At 47.7% G+C, this 25,702-nt stretch overlaps 11 protein-coding genes across 11 annotated transcripts; 7 read left to right on the top strand and 4 right to left on the bottom strand.

Moving 5' to 3' along the window:
* Window positions 1-39: 39 nt before the first annotated feature.
* Window positions 40-1,696, bottom strand: FPOAC1_006359 (uncharacterized protein; the record flags this gene model as incomplete). Its single annotated transcript, XM_044850843.1, has 4 exons — window positions 40-176; window positions 237-1,490; window positions 1,535-1,622; window positions 1,673-1,696. The coding sequence occupies 4 exons, from the start codon at window positions 1,694-1,696 to the stop codon at window positions 40-42; spliced, it is 1,503 nt and encodes a 500-aa protein (XP_044709555.1).
* Window positions 1,697-1,924: 228 nt separating this feature from the next.
* Window positions 1,925-3,090, top strand: FPOAC1_006358 (uncharacterized protein; the record flags this gene model as incomplete). The annotated part of the gene is made up of 4 exons (XM_044850842.1): window positions 1,925-2,033; window positions 2,220-2,464; window positions 2,524-2,727; window positions 2,827-3,090. The coding sequence occupies 4 exons, from the start codon at window positions 1,925-1,927 to the stop codon at window positions 3,088-3,090; spliced, it is 822 nt and encodes a 273-aa protein (XP_044709554.1).
* A 655-nt stretch (window positions 3,091-3,745) lies between these two features.
* FPOAC1_006357 (uncharacterized protein) lies at window positions 3,746-5,556 on the bottom strand (the record flags this gene model as incomplete). Its single annotated transcript, XM_044850841.1, has 5 exons — window positions 3,746-4,071; window positions 4,118-4,466; window positions 4,553-5,096; window positions 5,152-5,426; window positions 5,485-5,556. The coding sequence occupies 5 exons, from the start codon at window positions 5,554-5,556 to the stop codon at window positions 3,746-3,748; spliced, it is 1,566 nt and encodes a 521-aa protein (XP_044709553.1).
* Window positions 5,557-6,155: 599 nt separating this feature from the next.
* On the top strand, window positions 6,156-7,344 carry FPOAC1_006356 (uncharacterized protein; the record flags this gene model as incomplete). The annotated part of the gene is made up of 5 exons (XM_044850840.1): window positions 6,156-6,444; window positions 6,494-6,652; window positions 6,705-7,027; window positions 7,087-7,156; window positions 7,211-7,344. 5 exons carry the CDS (start codon window positions 6,156-6,158, stop codon window positions 7,342-7,344), a joined length of 975 nt encoding a protein of 324 aa, XP_044709552.1.
* Window positions 7,345-8,765: 1,421 nt separating this feature from the next.
* FPOAC1_006355 (uncharacterized protein) lies at window positions 8,766-10,023 on the top strand (the record flags this gene model as incomplete). Its single annotated transcript, XM_044850839.1, has 6 exons — window positions 8,766-8,787; window positions 8,837-8,856; window positions 8,909-8,945; window positions 8,996-9,063; window positions 9,120-9,592; window positions 9,642-10,023. 6 exons carry the CDS (start codon window positions 8,766-8,768, stop codon window positions 10,021-10,023), a joined length of 1,002 nt encoding a protein of 333 aa, XP_044709551.1.
* Window positions 10,024-10,249: 226 nt separating this feature from the next.
* Window positions 10,250-11,820, bottom strand: FPOAC1_006354 (uncharacterized protein; the record flags this gene model as incomplete). The annotated part of the gene is made up of 2 exons (XM_044850838.1): window positions 10,250-11,525; window positions 11,582-11,820. The coding sequence occupies 2 exons, from the start codon at window positions 11,818-11,820 to the stop codon at window positions 10,250-10,252; spliced, it is 1,515 nt and encodes a 504-aa protein (XP_044709550.1).
* A 1,729-nt stretch (window positions 11,821-13,549) lies between these two features.
* FPOAC1_006353 (uncharacterized protein) lies at window positions 13,550-14,581 on the bottom strand (the record flags this gene model as incomplete). Its single annotated transcript, XM_044850837.1, has 3 exons — window positions 13,550-14,006; window positions 14,058-14,230; window positions 14,285-14,581. The coding sequence occupies 3 exons, from the start codon at window positions 14,579-14,581 to the stop codon at window positions 13,550-13,552; spliced, it is 927 nt and encodes a 308-aa protein (XP_044709549.1).
* A 564-nt stretch (window positions 14,582-15,145) lies between these two features.
* FPOAC1_006352 (uncharacterized protein) lies at window positions 15,146-18,094 on the top strand (the record flags this gene model as incomplete). The annotated part of the gene is made up of 5 exons (XM_044850836.1): window positions 15,146-15,223; window positions 15,374-15,974; window positions 16,039-16,560; window positions 16,610-17,006; window positions 17,059-18,094. The coding sequence occupies 5 exons, from the start codon at window positions 15,146-15,148 to the stop codon at window positions 18,092-18,094; spliced, it is 2,634 nt and encodes an 877-aa protein (XP_044709548.1).
* Window positions 18,095-18,529: 435 nt separating this feature from the next.
* Window positions 18,530-19,768, top strand: FPOAC1_006351 (uncharacterized protein; the record flags this gene model as incomplete). Its single annotated transcript, XM_044850835.1, has 1 exon — window positions 18,530-19,768. One exon carries the CDS (start codon window positions 18,530-18,532, stop codon window positions 19,766-19,768), a length of 1,239 nt encoding a protein of 412 aa, XP_044709547.1.
* A 2,015-nt stretch (window positions 19,769-21,783) lies between these two features.
* On the top strand, window positions 21,784-22,482 carry FPOAC1_006350 (uncharacterized protein; the record flags this gene model as incomplete). The annotated part of the gene is made up of 4 exons (XM_044850834.1): window positions 21,784-21,990; window positions 22,057-22,188; window positions 22,237-22,423; window positions 22,475-22,482. 4 exons carry the CDS (start codon window positions 21,784-21,786, stop codon window positions 22,480-22,482), a joined length of 534 nt encoding a protein of 177 aa, XP_044709546.1.
* Window positions 22,483-23,260: 778 nt separating this feature from the next.
* FPOAC1_006349 (uncharacterized protein) lies at window positions 23,261-25,292 on the top strand (the record flags this gene model as incomplete). Its single annotated transcript, XM_044850833.1, has 4 exons — window positions 23,261-23,323; window positions 24,404-24,889; window positions 24,940-24,969; window positions 25,020-25,292. The coding sequence occupies 4 exons, from the start codon at window positions 23,261-23,263 to the stop codon at window positions 25,290-25,292; spliced, it is 852 nt and encodes a 283-aa protein (XP_044709545.1).
* Window positions 25,293-25,702: the final 410 nt, after the last annotated feature.

Raw genomic sequence — 25,702 nt, 5'->3', positions numbered from 1 at the left:
ATATCCATATCTGTTTCCACGCAGCTTATCTATGTTCGTTTACACCAAGCCATCGATGGTGATCGTGCCTGTCTTGTGAACCATGTACTCATTTACAGCCACATCCTTCCCAGCTTCCTTTCCGTAGCCAGACATTTTGATGCCTCCAAAAGGCGACTCAGCCGCCGACGAATTACCTATTCACTCGATTAGTATACACAAAAAAACCGGTCTGATGGAAACGAAAGACATCTTACCGGTATTCAGCGCAATCATGCCAGCTTCAAGATTCTCAAAGAGTCTCCAAATACGATCAGAGTTCTTGGTAAAGGCATAGCTGGCCAAGCCCATCGGCGTATCATTGGCTACACGAACGGCCTCCTCTTCTGTCTCGAACTTGTAAAACGCAGCGATAGGCGCAAAACACTCTTCGCAAGAAACGAGAGTATCGTGAGTCATGTCTGCCAGGATAGTTGGTTCAAAAAAGTAACCCCCTTCGCCGCCCTTTGGAGAAAGACGATTGCCGCCTGTCACGATTCGGGCACCTTTTGAAACGGCGTCTTTGATGAGGCGTTCAGCCCGGTCCAGGCTTTCGGGTTTTGTCACAGGTCCAAGAGTAGTTCCTTCAGAAGCACCGTGGCCTACGACGTATTTTGCTGTTTCTTCCACAAAACGTTGCAGGAACTTGTCGTACACGGCTGATTGGACAAGGAAGCGATTCACTGTAACGCAAGCTTGACCGGCGTGACGCCACTTGAGCCCCACGAGTTCACGTAGGGCTGCCTCTATGTCGGCGTCATCAAAGATCAGACAGGGACAGTTGCCTCCAAGCTCAAGAACGACTTTCTTGAGGCCCAAGCTGCAGAGATTCGCAACTAGAGTTCCGACGCGCGTTGATCCAGTAAAAGTGACCTTCTTCACAAGGTCATGCTTGCAAAGCGCCTCACTCAACGACGGCGTATTGTCCAAGCTAGTAGGCAAGATGTTCAAGACACCATCTGGAAACCCAGCCTCGCTGGCCAACTTGGCCAAAGCCATGGCAGTCACCGGTGTTTCTGGTGATGGCTTCACTACCATAGTGCACCCTGCCGCCAACGCTGCAGCAGCCTTTCGTAAAACCATTGCAACAGGGAAGTTCCAGGGAACAAGGGCTACAGCGACACCAAGTGGTTGTTTGATAGTCAAAACCCGTCTATTTGGTGCAGATGGAGCGAAGCATGTTCCCTGGATACGCTCTGCCTCGCCAGCAAACCAGGCAGTGAAGGTTAAGGAATAGTCCATCTCCCCGATAGCTTCCGTGTAAGGTTTGCCCGTTTCATAGACAAGCAGTGTGGCCAAGTCAGCCTTGTGCTTGCGGATGAGAGCGTCCCACTTCAAAAGCCACTGTGCGCGTGCTCTTGGGGATGTCTTCTTGAAAGTTTGGAAGGCATCGTACGCTGTCTGCACGGCGTGGTCTACGTCGTCTGCCGAGTTGTTTGTTACCTTTGTCCAAGGCTTGTTCGTTCCCGGATCTATGGCTGTTAGTGTGATAAGAGCATCGGATGTGGGGGATTACCGAGGACGTCAAACGTTGCACCTGACAGGGCGCTTTTTGTTTGACCTGCGATATAGGAGTCTGTGATCAACAGATCAGGGCGATTAAGCTGATTGATATGTGAGATTTATTCACCTCTAACGACGAATGGCTACGTACTTTGAAGGGTAGTTCGTACGCCATTGCTTCTGTCCGTATATGTTCAGTTCCTGTGTTGTAAGTCTACACTGTATCAAGATAACAGAAATGGTGCACTTCAGCTGGAAGTTGATAATAGGCCAGAAGAGGTTTCCAATAGTTTACAGTGAAAATGTCGTCCTTTGCATCATGGTCTTGTCTTTAAGATATCCACGTAACATGTTGTTTAGTAATGGTCATTGAGAGTTTCCCCGCTTGCTGATCACCAACCAAATGTGTCGTGTCGGCTCATTGCTGCAGCCATCCGAGTTCAAGCCACCTTCCAGAGACAGACAAGATCTGCATTTATATGAGGGTGAAGCAACCAACACATCTCAGCAAGGTAAACATTTACCCACAAGATCAATGCTGAGACAATAACTACCGCAGTACATCAACTATCATCGCTACAAATCTTGCAATATTCCATATAACAACAATGGGACGCTTAGACGGTAAAGTCGCGATTGTTACAGGTCGGTTCCCCACGCCCTCTGTGTTGCCATACCGTAGCTGACACAAAGTGAAGGCGCTGCGTCTGGTTTTGGCCAAGGCATCGCAGAGCATTTCGCAGAAGAGGGGGCTAAAGTACTCATCTGCGACATCAATGAAGAAGCCGGCAAAAAGGTTGCTGCAACGTCCGAGTCCTTTGCGTTTCAAACAATGAACGTGACAAAAGCAAAAGATTGGCAGGGCGCAGTTGAAAAGGCAGTCCAGCTCTGGGGACAAGTTGATATCTTGGTCAATAATGCGGGAACAAGCTACGAAAACAAGGTACGTTTCATGCGATAAATGGACGATGAGAGGTTATAAGTTGACGTTGCGGTTTGCAGAGCACCAATCTCGTTACCGAGGAAGAGTTTGATAAGGTCATGAGCGTCAACGTCAAGAGTGTCTTTCTCGGAAGCAACGCATTCACAGCACAAGTCAAAAAGCAGGGCACAAAGGGCTCCATGATCAATATTGCCTCTGTGGGCGCACATCGCCCGAGACCCGGACTGGTGTGGTACAACGCCTCCAAAGGAGCCATCACAAACGTAAGTCAATCTTTCCTAGCCAAGAGGTGGTATGCAGTGGAAGCAAGCTGCATCCTTCTGACCCCATGGAAGAGATAAGAGACAACTAACAATCGAAAGGCAACAATGGGTCTCGCTGCAGAATACGGCCCAGACGGCATACGTGTCAATTCAATTTGTCCCCTCGCCACAATGACAGGTCTTCTTCCAAAGTTTGTTGGCAAGGAAATAACGCCTGAAGTGCAGAAGGCACTGGGTAATGTGCCACTTGGCCGCATGGGAGAGATCCGAGACGTTACCAAGGCTGCGGTATTTCTTGCGAGTGAGGAATCTTCATTCATTACTGGTGTAAACCTGGATGTTGATGGAGGCCGCGCAATTTGAGGGATCAGGCGAAACCCTCGTTTGTTATGCATGTTGGTCGTACTTGTGTGATATCCAACAGGAACGTCCACAGGTAGCCCCTCATTAATAGCAAACAATAATGCAATGCCAAGTTCTACGCCAACAAGGGTCTCTTCTCTGGGGCATTAAGAACAAGCACCGGAAGATCCTTCACCTACCAAAGTTAAACAAGGACCGGGACCCTGGCAAGCGGAATGTTCTCCCCTATGCAGGTTGTCGATCCAATGACCACAGATTGGACCTGTGACAAGACATGTTGGCCGGCATGTGAAATTATGCAGGGTTGATCCTGTACCGTAAATGGCCTGTCACAAATGACAACGTTGGTTGTTGTCTCTGCGCTCTGGGTTGAATGAGAAAAGAACGCAGAAAAGCTCTTCTTTGCCGACCCAGGGGACAGGAAAGGGTTGCCAACACCGTTTAGATCGCGATGAGATGAGTGCGATAAGATCCGGGTGTGGTATGTATTGCAGCAGTCCAGCTGAGAACGGAATTGTCATATGACACAAGATTGGGATGTTCGTATCAATAACGCCGCTCTCTATTTCTACTGATAACTAAATATATCTCACCCGGAGACTTTGAATGTGACCCTTTGACCTTAATATTGATCAATTGCGACCATATGCGCAATTTACCTCTCAGAGGAAATATTCTGACTGCTGTTGCTAGAAGGGACATTATTTACGCCAGTACTCGGACCTTTGTCCCCAGAATGGGCTTCCGAGATCAACTTCCTGTCAATAGCAGCACGTTCTTCATCCGTAGCATCGTTGATATGCACAGCAACCTCGTCTCCGAATTGCTTGCCAATCTCTTCAAGAGATAGCCGCGCTGTCTCAGGCCAGAAGAAGTAGATGGCTGGGATAAACAGAACACTCCAGCAAATGACGAGAAGAAAATACTTCCATCCCACGGCATTGAAGCCAATGGGTGCCGATTGAAGAAGGATAATAGTAGCTGATTGGGTTAGTCAAGTCATAAGAGAAATGATATCGGCACTTACCAGCGAACTGCCCAAAAAGTGACCAGCCAATCCCAATAGACCTGATTTCGGTAGGAAAGATCTCTGACACATAGAGATACATTGTCGTGTTACAGAATGTTCCCTGAAATGCGAGATACAGAAACATGAACAGGACGCCGATAGCATTGCCAACTTTGTTATCTGTGCCGGCATACAAGGAGATCATGGCGCAGTACACAGAAGTGGTAATAACTATTCCCACAAAGCCAGTCATGTACATCTTGCGACGAGAGTTAACCTTATCATGGAGCCAAGCACCACCAGGGTTGTAGATGAGTCCAGCGGTGGTTAACCACAAGGCAGAAAGTAGTAGAGGCATGTAGCCAGTCTGACCCAAGCTGGTATACAGAATGACAGCGTAGTTATTCTTTCGACAGTAAGTAAAGGTGCTTCCAGCAACAGATCGGCACTTACAATAATGAGAGGACCTCCAAACTCGGCACCCCATTGTGTCATGAATCCAATGATCATACGTGTGCGATAACTCTTTTTCTTCAATACAGCCTTCCATGGGCTTCCGCCATAAATCTCGAGCTTTTTCGCATCAAGCTCAAGCTGCTTATCAATCTGGTAGAACTCCTCCTTCGCAACCAGATCTTCAGGGTCATTAGGCGACTTGCGAAGACGCACAAGCACAGACCATGCTTCGTCGCGATGGCCCTTTGACATAAGCCATCTAGGGGAACGCGGGATCCATGGGGATCCGGCAAGAAGCACAACTGGGGGGAGGATCTGGAACGCTAATGGGAAGCGCCATCCAAATTCGAGATTGGAAGAGAAGTAGACAGCGAAACCGATCCAGGAGGATAGCATGTATCCGAAGACAAGAAAGATTGCGTGATGACCAACTAGCCAGCCTCGGGCCAGAGGACTAGACATCTCGGACAAGTACATGGGAGTTACGGTAGCCATGAGACCGACACACATCCCCATGATCCATCTGCCAGCCTGGAACATACTTCAAACACGTTAGCCTTGAGCGCGCATTTCTCAGAGCTTAGAAGAAAGCTTACGCAAGATTCTGAGCAGCGCATTGAAGCACACCACCGAGGATACCTAACGCACAGCCAAATTGGATACTCCTCAAACGCCCGTAGTAATCGCAAGCCCACATGAGTATCAGGCAAGCGACGGCACCACCAGCAGAGAAGAGGCCATTGGCAGTAGCAATCGCTGGTGTGGTTATAGTATCGTAGCCCGGTTCGCCATTTTGAGGGAGATTGAAGAATTGGTACCAGCCCGGTTGTCCGATCGTGCTTCCTATGATTGAGGCGGCATATCCATACGTCTAAGCGCAACATCAGCATGTCATCTTGAGGAGCAATAGATCCAGAGGGTCAACGCACGGTACCGCCAATGGCAACAAATGTGATGACGAGCTTGTTGTACAAGCTTGTCTGATTCCCTGTCTGTGGCATTGTATCCGAGCGACAATACTTGATGGGATTTTCGATCGAATACGAGAAACAGGAAAAGCAAAAAGAAGAGAGGAAAAACAGAACACGGATTGATCAGAAACCAAAGTTCTGATCGGCATTGACTTTTTGTCTGTCAAAGAGGGTCGTCTCGTGTCTTTTTGATACTGTACTCCCAACCAGAAACTCGGTTGCCGATCACCGGAAGCGTGCTCGACCTGCCGAGAGTCAGATCAGTTCTTGTACTGCAGGGATATGCTGTACACAAGTGATAGGCGCTGTGGCTTTCCTATTGTGTCTGTAAAGAGGTCCACTTGGATTGCATGCAGTGGCAGGGTTGACGCTGGTTAACGACAATAAACATGCATTTGACACAGCAAACTTTTTAACGAGCGGTGGGTATATCAAGGATCATGCGAAAACTCGAATCATTTTGACTCTTTTTGGACAGGACTCCGGCACGGCAAGCGGTTCGTTGACGCAAGAAGACGATGATCACGATCGCTGTGCGTATAAACAAGGACCAGATCAAGTGCAGCATCTTACTGTTCCTGCATTCCTGAGCTGAACTCATCGATAATTTTATACTCATTTCCAACACAATGGATCCTTCGATGATGGAAAAATGCTGGGACGAACTCCCTGACCCCAAACGTGTCTGGATTGGAGAGCCAGGTAGTCGAGAAGAAGGTCTGGGCCGTCTTGTACTCCTTACGCCTGAGCGTGTCGCAAGTGCAGCACAGAGCCAGATCAAGACAGGAGTACGAGTAAACTTGGGTTGGGATCTGAATAAGCTTGAGTATGCTTGTTTTAATCGACAGCCATGTGAACTGAAAATGGTGCCTTTGCTGGACGGTGTGGCATTTGATGATATCTACGTTATGAATCCGCGTGAGTACCTTTGGCGTCTGTTAGACGGATTAGACTGATAGTGTCACAGAGCAGAGTAGCCAGTGGGATGGTCTGCGACACTTTTCCATGCCTCGCGAGAAGGGCAGTACAGAGCGCGTGTTCTATGGCGGGACTACCAAAGAAGAGATTCTGGACCGGTCCAACGACAGAATTGGTATCCATCATTGGGCTCAGGAAGGAATTACAGGTCAGTTCTCATCTTCGGACTTGGTTACTTGAACAAGACATTTACAAAATAGGCCGGGGGGTTCTAATCGACTATGCATCATGGGCTGAGAAAAGAGGCATCAAATATACAACGTTTTCGCAACACACCATCAAGCTTGTCGAGATGTTGGAAATTGCCAAGGAATGCAATATCACTTTCCAACGTGGCGACATTCTTCTAGTTCGCATTGGCGTCATCAAAGAGTGGGAGCATGAGATGGATGTAGCAGCCAAGCAGGCCTATGCTGTCAGCACAAGTCCCAAGCACGCAGGCGTTGAAGGAACAATGGAGGTGCTCAAGTGGGTGTGGAATACAGGGTTTGCGGCTGTGGCTGGCGATGCGATTAGTTGGGAGGTAAGTCCCTGCCGTCTGGACCTGCTTGTGTTTCGGTGATTAATGGTTCTTGGCTTCAGGTATATCCGCCTCCCGAGGGAACAATCTTGATGCACGAGTATATGCTAGCTGGATGGGGGATGCCAATTGGTAGGTTCCTTGAAGCTTATTGATGTCGGTCGTATTCACTAACTCTCTCTACAGGTGAATTATTCGACCTTGAGAAATTGGCCGAGACGTGCAAGCGCTTAAACCGTTGGACCTTTTTCATGGTTTCATCGCCGTTTAACATGAAGGGTGGTATTTCTTCTCCACCAAATGCCCAAGCCATTTTCTAGTCTAGTCGGGAACTCGGCTCAGGGGACAGGCATGCATGTGAAGCAAATAAACACAAGGGTCCACAGCTTACAATTAGCCCATCCGTTGCCAACAGTCAGAATTATAAGGTCATAATTGCTTTTTGTCGTTTCTCGTTTGCATCTTACCTGAAACTAATGACCGTGGCTGAGAGGACAATAACTCAGTCATATTTGACAACGCAAGCGACCCTCCATGCCAAGATCATATCATCAACTTTCTTTCCTCGTCTCTTCCCTCAAGGCTCCGCAATTGAGACTTCAACGGGCCGCTTCCGAAGCCGCGGTGGGGATTTCTGTGTCGATCATTGACGAGTCTGGGCGCCATGTAACCTTGAACCAACCAACAGGACATTTTGTGCATTTTTTGTTCCCTCTTTTCGTGGTCGAGTGCCGTGGTTGGGAAGTAGAATTCAGCATTTAATCTCGGTAGTTTCTTTCTTCTACATCTGTATGGTACAACTGAAGATCTTTATGCAAGAATCCTCTACATGTTAGGGTTATTTGCACCACATCTTCAGCGTCTTGACGGACATAAGACCTATGTAGGCCACCCGACCGCAAACTGATCTACGTTTGATGTGCATGTCGGTTACAATAGGCCTAGAAGCCGTCATTCATACTCCAAACGTCTTAGCATGAAACTTCGACAAGTCATCAAATATCCGAGCATTCATCCAACAAGGCCCAGTCTTTTCTGCCGCCATCCTTCAACCCACACAAACTCGCTTAGCCAATCGAATCCCACGATCCCAAATTCCTGATCTTAGAGCCACAGACAATGTGAAAAGAGGAATCTTGACCTCAGAATAGATGCTGCATGCACTTCAATCGAATAATGCAGCGCCACTCAGGGGCAAACATCTTGCCTTGAGGCCGAGACTATTATGTGACTCGTTCAAATCCTTGTAAACTCGGAAAGCAATCACCCGGTTATCTGTCGTCTCTTATTGCAGAATCTCTATAGCATCTTCCCACTATGACATACATTACCTAAATATCCCAGCTCAATAATCTTGTAACAGCCCGCTGATGTCCGTTCATCGAGAGGACTTGCCACTTCAGTATTAGCTTTATTGCCCCTGGAGCAGATCAGGGGATTCTTTGTTGGTATACTTTATATCACTCCCCTCAGCTCAGATGATCATCGCGAAAGACCTTAAAAGTGATTTTTAGTTCACCGAAGTATCGCTTACAAAATCCCCGAGTGTTTGGACACAGCGATACCTGTCTTGAGAGCCAACATGGTCAAGCCAGGCATGGAACCCCCGCCGGGGAAAGAGTCAAACTTTGACAACCCTGATCGCGAAATGTACTACATATGCATTGTGTCGAATACGATTGCCATGTCGGTTTGCTCCATTTTCATGTTTCTGCGGCTGTGGGCCCGTTACAGACTGTCGATGAGACTTCGGATAGATGACAGTATGATCGCAACCATCCCTCTCACTTCACGTATGCTAATATGAGGTAGTCGCTTGTGTCATCGGATATGTATGCCATCATTCAGAACTTATCAGGTCATCTACTAACATTATCTATCAAGATCGGGTTCATGGGGTATTGTGTGATATGCTTGTTGAGTAAGTACTTCATACCAGGCATCTCAAGAGAGGAAACTGACAGCATATAGTGCTGAGATATGGAGGAGGCCTACATCAATGGGATGTTCCTGAGCACCTTGTGCCCAAGTACAGCCAGGTAGGTCGACTCAATTCAGGTTTACTGAAAGAAAGTATATGCTCACTCAACCTCAGACAGTCTATGCCACCATGGTCAACTATGGCCCAACTGTCTTCGCCATCAAAGCTGCCATCCTTCTCTTCCTCGCCAGTGTTTTCGCCCCTTACAAAACCTACGTAAAATGGATCTACGCCTTCCTGATCGTCATGGGTATCTACTACGTCGTTATGCTATTTCTTAAAATGTTCATCTGCCGTCCCATATCCATGTTCTGGGGGGCCACAACCGACGGCGAATGCTTCAATCAGCGCGTTCTCATTCTCGTGGACAACATCATCAGTCTTCTCAGCGACATAGTGGTGCTTCTTTTACCCTGTCCTCTTACTAAAAAACTCCAAGTAGGGCTGATGGCTAAACTCAAGATCGTCGCTATCTTTGGAGTTGGTGGTATCGCCTGCATTTTTAGCCTGGTTAGGCTGGTCTTCATCATCCAGAATGGGGAAAGTCAGGATCAGACCTATGTCTTTCTCCAAATCAATCTCACCGGGTGAGTCACTAGCACTTCTCCAAGTCAATTCGCAGCTAACCATAACTAGAATCGCTGAGTGTGGTATCGGTCTTGTCTGTGCTTGCTTCCCGTTTATGCCAATGCTTTGGAAGTCAATTCTCCACAAGGACAAACCGGGCTACTCCTCTAATTACTCCCGGTCCCAGTTTGAGATGATGAGCGGATCGAATAAGAGGTCGCGAAGCGCAACAAACAATGCAGAGAGTGATCACTACAAGGAGACCATGGGTAGCGATGAGAATATACTCATACCTAACGGTAAATCGTATGTCACTACTAAAATCAGAGCTGGAGATGATGGCGCTGAAGGGAGTAGTGTTGGCGATGAGAACGGAGGGCATGGGGCAAGTCTTGATGACACTCATATTTTACGAACGGTGGAGGTTGTTCGACAGTACGAAGAGCGTTGATGATATCTACTTGTTCCATCTCAATCGCCCAATCGAGACATTCATCGTTTCATACACTCGTTATTTCTCAAGACGGAACATTGTGTGATTAAACATAATTTCATTACTCGTAAATATGATGCGTAATAATACTAAAGCGTCCACCCAAAGTTCCACACATTCTAGATGTCGCCATACCAAACCCTTCCAGACCAGAATCGCCCACAAGTCTTGCTTGACACAAGACTTAGTACTTGTAACGCCAGCCACGCTCGACACCAGAGTTCTCGGTCCAGCCCTCTTGCTCGTCGAGCTTCTTGTTGAGCTTGATGGCTCTCCATCGGACGAGGAAAACAGAAAGAACAGTCAGGGCGCATCCAAGAAGAAGGAGACCACCAGCCATGCGGTAAAAAGGCTCCTGGCTTGTAGGGTAGAAGTATGGGCTGAACCAATGGCTGACCTGGCTGATACAGTTGGCAATGGCAATAAGAGCGGCCTTCTTCGCACGAGGAGCGGGCACAACGGTGGTTTCCCAAGAGAGCTGCAAGTTGAGACCGTTGTAGGTACCGCAGACTAGAAGGATGATACCAATGTAGCGAGCGGCGACGTTAATTGTACCAATGAGGATACCGCAGCCAGCAGCGGAGAGGATGATGGGGATGACAATGTGGTAAGTCGACTCCATGAAGTGGCCACAAGACCAAGCGATAAGACACGCGGCAATGTAAGCAAGAGCGTAAGGAGGAGCCTGAATGAGGTAGGTGGTCATCTTGTTGAAGCCGAAGGTCTTCATGATAGAGGGGAGGAAATCCTTGAAGCTCTGAGCAGTGACAAGAGCGAAGTGCATGAGGCAGAAGTACCAGGTGAAGGGATCGCGAACAGCATCCTTGACACCATCCCAAGTACCACCAACCTTCTCATCGATGCCACCGTTGGAGACGAGGATACGGTATTGGGCCATCTCACGCTCCTGCTCGGTGAGGAACTTGGTATCGTTGGGCCAAGAGGGGAGAACGAAGAAGGCGATGATAGCGATAAGCACAGAGACGATACCCTCGATGAGGAAGAACCATTGCCAAGCGTGCATGCCAGCAACGCCGTCCATGTGTTCGAGGATACCTGCTGCCAAGAAACCAGAGATGATGTTGGAGATTGTGTTACCAGCGTGCCAGATAGCCATTCTGAAAGGACTCTCCTCTTTGGTGTACCAAGAAGAAGTCATGAGAGTCAGACCGGGGAAGAAAGGAGCTTCCATCAAACCGATGAAGAAGCGGACAAGACAGAAACCGACACCGTTGGTCATAGCAGGCATGCAGATGGTTCCCGCGCTCCACATGAGCATGACAGTGGGGAGGAAGACCTTCGGGTTCGTCTTGGCCATGATGAGGTTACCGGGGAGCTGGCCGATGAGATAGCCGACGTAGAATGTAGAGATACCAGTGTTCCAGATTGTATCTGACATATTGAGGTCTTCCTGAAGACCGGCGAGACGAGCGTTGGAAACGTTGATTCGATCGAGGTAGCTGAGTAAGGTTTGTTAGTCATTGAGTTTCACAGGGCCGAGTGTGTATCGACTTACTTCATAAGAAACATGAGGGTGACACAAGGCATCATGTGCCAGTCAACCTTTCTGAGAACGCTCTTGTTGAGAGCGGCCAGCTGAGTCTCAGAGAGATCCCTCAGAAGAGGGAATCGAGCTTGGATCTCAATGGGAGGAATGTTACCACGAGTATGTTCGGCCACCTCAACCTCGGCGAGCTCGAGCTTTTCGTCGCGGACTTCATGGTCGCTGGCATTGTTGTTTGCGGCAGCAGTCATTGTGGCGACTTGCGTTAAGCAACCGAATAGACAGAAGAGTTGTGAAGATAAGAGAGTATGCAGAGACCAGGAAGAAGCTGCTTGAGTGTCTGGAGAGTGAGATCTGCTGTTTCAAAATCTGGGGTAGGAGGATGCTCAGCTTATATACACAGCTTGGCGAAAGCTTGGAGAGTAGAGTCTACCCTTGGCTGAACATATCCGAGAAGAAGCAAAGGAAAAATTCCGTCAGTGCGACCAAGTTCTCGCCCTTTTCCCACCCACCGTTAAGGTTCGAACTAGCTTGGTTAAGCTTAACTGCCAAGACGCGGAGAACCCAGCTTACGAGGGCCTCGAATCGTGCGAGTAGACTGTGTTTGCGGGGAAAACCTCTCAAAGCTGGGGAGACTAGACCAAACTATTGTCACCATTGCATCGTGGGGATTCCCGCGGGACCAGAATGCCAAGGCCTTCCCGGTTTTTGGGGGGCATTTATCTCAGCTTTGGGGAGGACAAACGAGGGATATGGTAAGCGATGTCGTACGGGAAGCGCGGGAGCTGAAGATTAAGCTTAAACAGGGAATTGGAGTCAAGTTTTGTGCTGTATCTGGTATACGACTCCGAACGCCGATCCCGTTACCCCGGTCTTGGATCTGGGAACGTGGTAACTCCACGGGTCAGTATTCTCTGTTAGGCGAAGAGGGACGATACCAATGCGGGGACGCCCGAGTTCTGGGGGAAGTCTCAGTCTGGGCACATGACAGACTGTCGGTATCAGTCAGCGGTAAAAAACAAAAAGAGTGTGGCGAGTGCAGGGCAAGGTATTGAGCTCGAGTCATGCGAGACTGTGACCTTGGATGATATGATCTGGATCAACAGCCAAAGACTAGCGGACAAGACCATCACGAGAAATATTGGGATGATTGCAATTGTGTCTATCATTTCATCTTTAAGTGATCTCGAAATACCAAGATGAATGCCAAGGGCAACTGAAGAACAAAGCTTTTGCCAATGCTGTGACAGTGCCGATCAGTTCATGGCATCGACAATATTGTGGGGGAAGGTATTGGCAAAGAAGCTTAACTACAAGGTTATATCTTTATTTTACCGTTTTTTATGGGTAACGCCGATCGCAAATGCACTGTCACCACGCGTGAAGCTGTCCCCATTTTTGAATGCAGGGTAACTTGACACGTAATTAAACAATGAAGATTTAATTTTGAAGCACATAATTGCAAAGAGATACTGACACGTAACATTTCCTATGATTTAACTGTAATTGATGGAATATAGATTTATATTTTAAAAGACCTATAATGTTTCTGCTTTTAAACTGTCTTGTTGATACACACGTGAGCTTGAAATAGTTTAACTCGACGGCATGATACGAGATGAAACCATCGCAACAACAGAAGCACACCTCCAAATATTGGAAATGAGCATAAGTATCGTGTGAATTTGTTTTTGGTGTTGAAATTATCAAATCACAAAACGCGATACCATCATTGACACTGCTGAGGCAATTCTCCATGGTGTTACCAATAAATTGCACGTCTTATTCTCAACTTATCATATGAAGATACCGGTTACACAGTAATTATTTCGAGAAATGCGTAAATTCATTCTATCCAATATAAACTGATGCAATGCCCTTTTAAGGAAATGAAACCAACACCGGAACACCCTAAAATGCTGTGATATCATCCAATGCTACCCTCTCTTTTACCTCTCTCATTAAATGCGCTTGTCTCATTTATTTGCCACCCATCAGAAGCGCGGCAATGTTCTCATAAGCTGTGAAAACAATACCACCGCTCAGAATCAGTCGTCCCAATCGCATGGTGCTTCCACTCCAGAAAGCTCTCACGCCTCCATCGCGGATGACAGCTTGGAAGGCCTCGCCCATAGAGACACCCTTGGCAGATTGCGATCTCGTCTTGATGGTGTCAAAAGGTTGTGTCGCGTAAACGGTGATGACACCAGCGACGGCACCAATTCCGAAAGTGATGAAAGGGTTCTTAGCATCAGGGCCGACAAGCTCCTTAAGGATGTTGTAAGAACCCATTCGCACACCAGATGTGGCGGATTGCTTGAGGGTTGTGGAAGTAAGACCACGGTAGATCTCACGGACACCTCGCTCAGCGGCAATTGTGCGAAGAGCGTGGAAACCGCCATTGAGACGCTTTGTTCCTGATCGCGCATCATCAATTCTGAGATTTATTAGTATTTGTTTTGTCACGGACAGTGCCAGGGCTTCTTACAGGGCAGTCTTGATACGCTCAGTGGGTGTAACGACAGTCACACTCTCGACAGCACCAGCAATCATACCACCAAGGATATTCTTTCCTGGGGTGAGCTTTCCATTTGAGTCGGCCAATTGAGCTTTGACTGTGTCAAAAGTCAAGAAACGAACACCAGCCTTGGCAGCAGTTCCCTGTCAAATAAATTAGACACAATTGAGTAGCACAGGGATATTGCGACAACGTACAGCAATCAAGGAAGAGCATCCAGTGTAGATGGCGCGAACTCCATCAGATCGAATAGTGGTTCCAATGACGGAAAAAGGCGATCGCGATGCCTTGACGCCAGGTTGCTTTGCGCCCAATTGAGCAACAGTCTTTGCCCACTCAAAAGGGTATGTGATGGTGGCTTCAATACCACCAGCGACAGCACCAGCAGCGAGAGAGATACCTGGTGTAATCTTCTTCTTTTGCTGAGGTGTGACCTTTGGTGCAGACAATTGCTTGGGCAATTGCTGAGCAACGGGTTGTTGTACGGCGTCCATTTTGGTTGTGTGAGGCTGAAGAAGTGAATGAAGGTGGTGAGGGGAATATGCAATGCACAATAATAGATCCTGGCCAAAAACAGATTACGGTCACAAGAAAAAAAGGGAACTAATAAAAAGTAGGCGGGGGAATGGACGAGGTAAATAAAGCCGTTTATTTAACGAAGCGCGTCTGGTTCATGCAACGTCCGAGTGTAATAGTTTGAGCCTCAAAAGATAACGAATTCCTGATCCACTAATTAATTATTAGTTGAATTAATTACTGGTTTCATCCCATGGGGGAGGGAATCAACGGAAGCTTACGGACGGGTAAGGCTTCGATAGAATAACACTACGGAATAGTTGGAGAGACAGACCGAAGAAGACGGAGATAACAGAGGATTATCCCGCGCTTAACCGTAAACAGAGCCGCGGATCAATAGTGGAACCGATGAAATGGGCGCAAAACAGGAACGAGCCTTCATCTTTGCTTCTTCCCGTCTCTTCCCGTGGCTGCTTTCTCCCTCTTTTTTTCCCTCTTCCCACCAAGCAAAACTGCCCGATCAAAGATCAACCATACATAGTATGCCAGACGCTCAGCCTTCTTCTACCCGCGTCCGCAGGCGTGCAACTGAAGCATGCACTTTTTGCCGCAAAAGAAAGGTACCTTACTAATCATCCATTACCCCATCTTCCCCTTCCCTTCCCCTCCTCTTGTTCTTCCCCATGTTTGCCCATGCTTGTCAGGCTACCTATATCATCCCCTCACATGCAACTGATGCATTCCCGCGGGACTAACTCAACCAACCATAGATCAAATGTAACGGTCAACGCCCGTCATGCATCAATTGTCAGACATACGAAAAAGACTGCGTCTACGAACCTGTTCCCGACGTCAATAAAGCGGAAGGACGGCAGAGACATCAGCGTCTCAAGAGCAAGAACCGTAGCGTCAGCGTCAAGGCTCGGACTGTCTCTCCAAGTGCCAGCGCTAGCGGGGTAGTCCGACAGTCCAACGAGGTGGCAGCACCAGCCTCAGCCTCGTCAGTGACTGGTGAAAGTGAAGCAGCCGCAGTACCAGATGAACGTAGTAGTCAGCAACCAAGAAGAAAGAGTCATGATGGCACCCGCGGTAGGGGTAGTAGCAGTAATGGTGGTGACACAAAGCCTGCAACTGCTCCTCGACAACAATCCTGGGATGAGCCTGCCCCAGACTCTTCCTCAAGACCCATGGATCCAGGTGTCGCCCGTCTTCTTGTCCTAGCAAATGGCGAATCCAGTTATCACGGCCGCACCAGTGCGCTGTTTGAAGATAATGCCCAAGACCAAGAGCGGCCTGTAGAGCAGGAGGGCAATCCGCGAATGCCGGACCACTGGGTAGAACGTGGTCTTATCGCAGAGGCGGCCAAGCAACGTGGGTACCTCCCTCTATACTCGAGATAGTGAAGAGATAAACTAACCTGCAATGCTTGACTCAGGCCAATTGGAGGACATTCACTACAGCAAGGGCCAGCTCGACTTTGACGGCGTCGATCCTGACTTGGGAATGCATCTCCTCTCGCTCCACTGGAACCGACAGCACCACTCGTTCTTGATTACCTATCGACCGGCCTTTATGCGGGACATGGCCTGTGGTGGACCCTACTTTTCCAAGCTTTTACTCAACGCCATCTACTTTGGTTCATCAAAGTTCAGCCCGCGCCTCGAGGTTCGTAAGGACCGAAACGATGTGCGTACCGCCGGATGGAGGTATCGTGAGAGGGTACGTGAGCTGTTGGGCGGTTCGCTCGACAGGAGCGACATCACTACTATCCAGGCGCTGCTTGTCATGACCAATTCGTTGTTTGCACTTGGTGATGAGAGAAGTGCTGCATGGTTGTACGCTGGGCTTGCGTTTCGCATGCTCATCGATCTTGGACTCCATGTGGACTTGACAAACTCGCATATCTTTTCAGATGAGGACCTCGAGATACGTCGGCGAGTGTTTTGGGGGGCTTTCGGTATGTTCTTATTCCCCTCAGTACAGTCATTAATGCTAACTCATCGCAGTGGTCGACAAGATCCAAAGTCTGTACCAAGGGCGTCCAGTGACTCTCAAAGAAGCAGACGCCATGGTTCCTATCAAGTTCGTCGACACATACTCAGAGCTGGAATTCTGGCAACCTTTTGCCTACTCGACGTCCAAGAACGACTACTCAGGTTCACCGGCTTACAGCATCTCAACATTTACTGCTTTGTGCAAGCTGTCTATCGTAATGAGCGACATCATGAGCTGCATCTACACCGTGCGAACGACAGACCAGAACCCAGGCGAGCTATCTACCATGCTGGACAAGCTGCAACGTAAGCTACGTGAATGGCAGGATGGACTGCCTGATCATCTGAAGCCTGAAGCGGCGAGCCAGCCTGGTGCTGAAGTTCCTCCGCCTCATGTTTTGAGTCTTCAGTAAGTTTACTTCCCGCGGCTGATGTCTAACAATACCTGACTGATAATCTAGTGCAATGTATTATGTCCTTGTAATACTTCTTCATCGACCTTTTGTTGCTGATGGTCACCTGTACAACACATTCCGTTCTATCTCCGTCGACTCGGTTATCAAATGCTCAGCTGCGGCATCCAGCATCTGCACTCTTCTACGCGCCTACCACCGCGCCTTTTCCGTCCGTCGTGCGCCGTACCTCATCTCTTATGCAACATATGTGGCTGCTACAATCCACTGTCGTATCGCCGCGAAGAACGGAAAGGGCTCCACGGCTTATGTTAATCTCATGACATGTCTCGCCGTGTTTAAAGAAAACCAAGAGACCAATTCGGCCGTTCAAAAGGCTGCGGTTATCATCCACAGGCTCATGAGCAAGTATGGTGTTGTGGTAGAGGACATTCCCGATGACGCACTGGAAGCTGAACCAGCCACACGAACGCGGGATCAACAGCCACAGCAACAACAGCAGCGTATCGCGAACCAACCCAACAACTATGAAGGTCTACCTAATAACGCGAATCCTCGCAATAACAATGGCACACCTTCAAGTCAGGAAATGCACACTGTCGAATTGAGTCCCAATAGCGCTGTACCATCACCCGGATCAGACTGGATCAACATCGATGGCATCATCCAGAGTTTCCTCCGCGATAATCAACAAAGCGACTTCAACAACGAACCAACCGCATACGGAGCAAACCCGAATCAAGTCGGACCGTATCCGCACCCCCATGCCCAATTCCAGCATCAACAGCAGCAGCAACCTCCAAAAATGGCGCAGCAAGCTGCTGATGGAGAACATTATCTCCACCAGCAACAACAGCAACCTGTCTATTTCCCCGCAAATAACTTTCCCACGGGAATGAATCCTGGCCTCATGACTCCAAATGTGTCGGTCCCGGCAACAGCTGCCGAAATGGAGAATGGGAATTCATGGCAACAGCAACAGCAGACATATTGGCCGTCCAATCAAGATGCTGCCTTCATGGAGGACCCGATTTTCGGATTCAACGGCTCCAATTCTGGAGAGTTTCAATACATGGGTCGATAAGCTAACCGCTTTTCGCCACTTTTGCCGAGTTCCCGTCTCCTGCTTTCCCTTCCCGCGGGACTGAGATTCCATCACGACAGTGTAGCATCAACAAAATAACGGGAACTTGGCACCGGGTTTATCCCACGGCATTGCATAGCATATCCACAGTTTCTCCCATCCCTTCCCGGGGCATGACACTCCGAGAGTAAGAACCATGTCATTCATCCACTGCCAATGCTCGTTGACAGTACCAAGCCCGACAAATGGCGAACTTGTTTCGGAACCAAGATTTATTTAACTCTTGTTTTCTTTTCAGTCATTCGTATCTTTGTCGATTAATGTATATGGTGTTTATTTGTTTTGCTTCATATAATTATACATCAACACCCAACAACACTATACTGTAACTACTTGGCTTGACTCGATACCCAACTACGCTATACGACAATCACAATGGCTATCCAAGTTCAACCCCAGGCTGAAGAGCTCTGTCCCACTCGACATGCCCTCTCTTGCGTGCTCATGCGCGCAGGTACATCAAAGGGTCTCTTCATCCACCGCAAAGACCTTCCCGAGAAGGAATCCGAGTGGGCTCCACACCTGATCTCAGCTCTCGGATCACGAAACAACGATGCTAAGCAGGTCGACGGCGTTGGTGGTGGTTCATCAACAACTTCAAAGGTTGCTGTTATCGCGCCTTCAGAGCGTGAGGATGCTGATGTCAACTTTACCTTTGTCCAAGTCGCTGTTGGTAAAGAGTCCGTCGACTTTTCCGGCAACTGTGGAAACATGAGCTCTGGTGTCGGTCCCTTTGCTGTTCAAGAGCGTCTTGTTACTCCTCAACCAGGACAAACCAAGATTGATGTCAGGATCTTCAACACAAACACCAGCAGAATCATCGTCGAGACTGTCGAGCTAGACCGAAACGGCGACTTTAAGGAGGATGGTGACTTCTTCATTCCCGGTGTCAAGACCTCTGGCAGTGAAGTGAAGTGCGCCTTTGTCGATCCCGCCGGTAGCATGGTCGGCTGCTTGTTCCCCACAGGCCAGAAGCAAGACTGGCTCGAGGTTGATCCCTCAGCTCTATTGCCCAACGTTGCCCCCTTCAAGATTCGTGCCACTTTGATTGACGCTGCCAACCCCTTCGTCATGGTCAGCGCTGCATCTGTCGCCGAGCTTCTCAAGTCTGATGATGCCCCCGAGACAAAGCACGCTCTTGTTGAGACCATCCGATGCCAAGCTGCCGTGGCAATGGGACTTGCGACAAGCACAAAGGTTGCTGGTCTAACACGCGGTACTCCCAAGATCGCTATTCTCTCACCACCAAAGCGATCCCCCGATGGCAAGACCCCCGATATCTTCGTCCTGTCTTACTCGATGGGTCTTCCCCACCCCAGTTTCCAACTCACCGGCGCCGTCTGCCTTGGCTCAGCAGTGAGCATCCAGGGCACCATCGCTGCAGAGCTATCGGCCATGGTTGAAGGACCCCCTACACCTGAGCGAACGCCATCACCTGTGTCGCAGGAGGACCAGCGAGAGAATATGTCCAACGAGAGACAAGTTCTGATCGAGCACGGCAAGGGAACGATCCCCGTGCTTGTGGAGAAGAAGGGCGATGATGAGATTGCCAGCTGTGCTGTTTCACGAACAGCCAGAAGGCTCTTTGAGGGTCGCGTTATTTACTATCTGTAAACATTTTTGTTTATTTTAGACTAGCACAGCACATGATTGTTACGGCGTTATGATATCACATGAATTGAATCGGATTATTTATTTATATTTATTTCTCAATTATCTGGCATATGCTCCTAATATGTGACGTTTAATTTACGATGACAAGAGTTGAAACTGACATCAATCACCGTGTCAGAAACATCGACCGGTAGAAGCATAAAAGACGAAATTAGTGAGTGGGGCAATTGATGCGGTCCTGTTGTCAGTGCCGACAATGGTGCCACATAGCTAGGCTCCACAGATTTCTGTATCCAACTTGATTGGGAAGTTGAGTATGTACTCGGGTCAATCTGTGTGTATTTTATTTTCCTTGGCTATCTATTATCCCTCCTCAGGTTTGTCTGTCAAGCTTATCACCGTGTCGCTATACCCAAGGCGTGACAATATCACAACTAATTGACTCTGACACTAAGATCGTTGAGCCTAATAATAATCTACCAGACGTTCCGGAGTTCCATAGCTACCCACCATCTGAACACCCATCCCAGTGGGTAGTAGTAAAGTCGTCTAAGAGCTATAGTCTAAGGAGTATAAACTAACCTGCTAATCCCGTCTCTTATGCTCCATCTCACAGGGTGGCATTCAACGTCCAAATGAATATCCAAGATTAATGATTGTTGTTTCTTTATACGTGAAAATGGAGCCTAGGTTGTTGTGCTGCGCCTTTCCAGCCGCAAGGCCCAATATGCAACCACTGCATCAATTGTATCAGCTGCTGTAGTAAACCACCAATCAATCCACTAATCGCGAGTCCCCCACGTTAGTGGCTGCTTCAAAAAACGGCTGTGTTGGCATGACATGTACATGTATTGTGAAATGACTCAGCCTTTGCTTTCATCAAGACTGTTAAATACTTGCTTTCGTTAATTCTTGAACGCTTTCCATTTTCTCCTTCTTCATAAAGGGCCCCTACAAACTACAACCATCATTTACATAGGGACAATCAACGCCATTTGCATCTGCAATGTCGTTTCAACTGGAACAGATGTATCGCAGGGATATGCACCCACTCAATGAAGTAAAAATACAAAATGGTATTTTTACTACCCAGAAGACCGCCGTTCAGATCTGGGATATGAACGTATTAGGCTTCCAAGACGAAGGATATGATGAGACAAATCTTAAACCTCGACTTGCTGCTTTGGTTGGTAATACGCCTAGTTGGTCTGGAAACCTTGTCTAAATATCTGGACTCTGCATATAGGAAACTTTCTGGGATACAACTGATAAGGAGAATGGTTTGTCGGGTGAATGCCGCAAATTCATTTTGGTGTAAGGAATCTTGATACAGAGCTTCATCCCCGTTTATTGACTTTTACGTAGAACTACCTTTGGAGACCCTACCACGGCTCGGCGTGCTTTACAACTTCACAAGAATAGCTTAGACTATATTGTTGATGTAGCCAGGTTCAATCGGTCTCAATCAAACAGGCTCTTCACTACTTGGCTACCATTCATCTCAACCTACCTTCAGTACGATGAGGATGATACAACCCCTACGCATATAAGTAAGTATGAAGACATGGTTTCCTAGATGAGCCAGAATGAACATAGGATGACTTGCTAAACCCTTGATAAACATCGTCTTTCGATCTCCAAAAAACAGCAACTCGCTCATTTGTTCCATGAGAATACACCTTGTATCTCTTGACTGCTTTGTGTTTATGAGCGCAACCCAACCAAATGATGCCAAAGATATTCGATCACGATGCATAGCCAACGTAGACCTGTTGAGGGTCCATCCTCTGTATTTCTTGTCAATTGTGTACGAGAATCGATATGACAGATGGACAACCTGGATTGAGAAGGTATGGAACCAGGTCGCCATAATAGAGACAGTGACAAACATGACGCATCCAGATTGGAGAGCAGGTTCAATTCAATCGCATGAAGTTCAGTCAATGTCGACTGTCGAGAGTTTTCTTCATCAACTCCACGCAACTAATCTTGAGCTATGCCACAGCAGCACCGTCATGGCATACGCCTCTAGATTTGGAAATCGTTGCTTGGATATAATCAATGAGGCGGAAGATTTGCGGAAAGGTCTTGGAATGACCTCTTTGTCCCCTCGCCAAGGCTCAGAACTGAATGGTAGTTTCGGGGCGATTCTGGAGCGGTTGACTCCTTTGTCGGATCGCGTGTCTGAACTAAAGCAAAGACTTTCCAGTCAGATCACTGCGGTAAGAATTATTCCTGGAGCTCAGATTGTTGCAAGTTGTTCAACTAACATGACTGTTTATCCTCAGTCATCGAGTTTGATAGCCCAGAAAGACAGCAGAGTCAATTTAGCCATTGCCGGACTACAGGCCAATGACAGCAGAACACTCAAGGGTATTGCAATACTGACATTGTTATTTCTGCCTTCCACTTTAGTCGCTGTAAGTGATCGATATGCTGTTGAGAAGTCAGATTCTAATCGAGGTCAGACTTTATGGACCACAAACCTCTTTGAGTTTCAAGGGGACACCAACTGGAAAGTTTATATCACTATAACGGCTGTCCTCACATTTCTTGTTATCACCTGCTCATGGCTCTACACTCGCATCTTTCAACGACGAGACAATGATCGCTGGACACGCTTTGCGGCATATGATCTTGGCTTTCATTCGAACAGTAGACCTCCTATATAGCACAGTAAGAATCTGAAGTGGATTGATAGCAGAGGTGTGTGATAGCTCTCGTACCAGTAGCTACCTAGTGCTCAGTCATGGCTCGTTTCCAAGCGCTGTCAATCGTTTCCCAGTACTTCTCCGGACTCTTCCTCATGTGATCAACGTGGCCACTTTCGAAGATCTGACTCTCCGTTTTATACCCCACCTTCCTTCCATTGGCAATATACTCTTCTATATGCTCAGCCGGGATCAAAATGTCTTCTTTCCCATACAGGAACAACCTCGTGCTATTCTTACTCTCCCATTTCTCATCAAAGAACAGTCTTTCGCAGAACTTGGGGGATGATTCCCTACCGGCTACAAAGTCGAATAGGTGTATAAATATGAAGAATACAAGACAGAACGATTGCGTGATAACGAAAGGCCAGGGAAGCTTAGCTGCTGGGCCCATGGCCATGGCATTCGACCATCGTTTGAGGTTCGACCATGTTGGCTCAGTCTGCCCAGGCGTCGAGTCGTACACCGTCAAGACATGAGGCATCGGCGCATTGTGAGCCTCTCTGTATGCATTTAATGTGCATGAATAATTGACGACGCCGGAATTTGACAAACAATGGAGTAGTATCAGGTCAGATGAATCGGCTCTGTCGTTTGGGAATAGCTCATTGACCACAGGCATCATGTCCTCTGTTCTTTTGGAAACATGATCAAAAAAGCCTTGACTGATGGGTGAGAGGATGGCAATTTGTTTTGCGCTCGGGTAGAGTTTGCGATATCCGTCAGTGAATTTGGCGACGTGCTTTGGGGGTGCGTCGCCCCAGCCATACACGACAACCGCATGTGGGTGTCGAGGGATCGGTTGATTGCCTTCGAGATCTTGGCCTTCGCGGACAAACACTCTGTTTGACAGGGAAGTGAAACCTGGGAAGCTAAGTTGCTTGGTCTTGCTCATGATAGTTTAGTGACAAAATAAATGATAGAAGGACGAAGGCATGTAAACTAGGTCGACTGTAGCAGCATTACTCCCTCTTATAAAAGCAGATCTGGATAAGCTTATCTCGTCGCCACCTTCTACGGGCGCGATAACCTTGAGACATGATCTGTTTGGCTCATTCCTGGCGTCTCTGTCTTACGTCAGATATAGGATCAGGGTTTCTGATTGCTTAAAACTGGCTGCGAGGTTGCCAAGCGCAGCATTCTGACCACTTCAAGTAAACACCGAATCAATTGGCATTTCGTTTCACCCCGACGGAGATTCCAAGAACAATCCAAATGTGACCGATAAAGATCGGCGATGCTCTTAGATGTTGGGTCAGCATGCACATTCTTTAGACCGTCCCTCGGTGTTCGCAGTGAATGATGCGCCGACGGTGTATTGAATTGATTCCAGTAAGCAGTTGTAATAGGCTCATGTTCCACCGCTAAACCCCGTCGCCCTTTCGGCCTTTTATCAAGATGTTTAGTTTAGTTCAACGTCGGTCGATCTTGTGGAGACAACTCCCCGCCTATCTCGATTGTACGACTCTATTTCCCGCTGAGTAATAATTCCTGAAACTCAAAGAGCCACTACCAAAGAAGGATTGGTAGATCAAAACGCCACGTTGGGTTTGAAATCATTGCAAAGGTATTGGCAACGTGGAGTAGAGTAGTATTCGGATCGTGGGTTGAGCTATGTCATGGAGATTGGTCTGTGAACATAAAAAGAGACCAACTTCCTGTCTAAACACCTCGTTTCATATACCATCACCAACACACCTTCAGATCTTAAAACCTGCCTATCATCATCAATCAAGCCAGAAGACTATCATGGCCACATCCAAGAACTTGGCTCTCTGTGTGACTTGCGGAACGCAGTTTGGCATTCCTTTCGACGAAAGACCATCAACATGCCGCATGTGTAATGTGTATATTCACCTCCTTATGATCCATGTGGCCTTGAAGCCCGGAGAGACAAAAAAGAAAAGTGGCTGATGCGAAACAGGAGCCCCGACAATTCGTACCACCATCGGGACAATCTTGGACCACTATTGAAAAGCTCAAAGCCAACCACAGAAACGAGTTCAAACAAGACGAGCACGACGGTCGCGTCTGGTCAATCTTCTCGAAGCCTCAGATTGCCATTGGCCAACGTGCGGTCTTCATCAAGACCGAACACGGCAATGTCCTTTGGGACTGTATCAGCCTGCTGGATGAAGAGACAATCGAGTTCATCAAGTCCCATGGTGGCCTCAAGGCTATTGCAATTTCTCATCCTCACTTCTACAGTTCTCACCTGGAATGGGCTAAGGAATTTGACTGTCCTGTATGCCTTGCTGCCGAGGACCAGGAGTGGCTAAACCGTCAGGACACTGAGCACCGAAGAGTGTTTTTTGATGGCGAGACTCAGAATATCCTTCCAGGAGTGACTATGGTCAAGCTTGGAGGCCACTTCCCTGGCAGCTCGGTTTTGCATTGGAATAATAATATTGTTAGTACCCTCAAACAACTACAAGGCAAATTACTGACCGGATATACTAGTTCACTGGTGATACTATTGGAATTTCCCTGGTAACTAAACCTTTGTAAATATGAAGAAGCAAGTACTAACTACTCACAAGTCCGGTCTTAACCGCGCCCATCATAACGAGAATCACCAAGTCTTTTTCTTTCACTATGCTTTCCCAAACTTCATCCCGCTGGGCCCTACTGCCATGCGGCTTATGTGGAAGAGACTTCGTCCTTGGGACTTCACAGCAGTGTATTCACTATTCTTTACCACTACAGTACGTGAGCCAAATGTGAAGGAAATCATCTTGGAGAGTATGAAACGTCAGGCTATGCATCAGGAGAACGATGCCCATCCCCTCATGCAGGAGCAAATGGAGCGGTAATGAGCAGGCCTTGTTAGAACATGACTTAGGGCCTGATTGGCAAGCCCGGGATATAGCTCAGGGGGGCATTTCTTCCTAAGCTATAGTGTATAACCTATATAAAAGTAACCATTTTGCCTAATTAGGCTCTATTAAGCTATTCCTTATTTTATTAGGCTTAATTAGGCTATTATCTCTAGCTATCTTAAGGGGCAAATATATCTTACTAAGATCTAGCTAATAAAGGCTATTTAGGCTATTAAAAGAAGTAAAAAGTAGGTCTTTTTTTTCTATTTTCTTAAGTTATAGCTTAATATTAAAATATATTAAATTTCTTATTAACTTAAGTATAAGTAAAATAGCCTCTGACTAATATATCTTTTTCCTAATTCCTAATTTCTATCTTAGGCTTGCCGATCAGGCCCTTAGGC

This window comes from Fusarium poae, chromosome 2 (genome assembly GCF_019609905.1).
Source record: "Fusarium poae strain DAOMC 252244 chromosome 2, whole genome shotgun sequence".
Taxonomy (NCBI): Eukaryota; Fungi; Ascomycota; class Sordariomycetes; order Hypocreales; family Nectriaceae; genus Fusarium; species Fusarium poae.
Note: the sequence above shows the minus strand (reverse complement) of the source record. Positions and strands in the feature narration are given on the sequence as shown.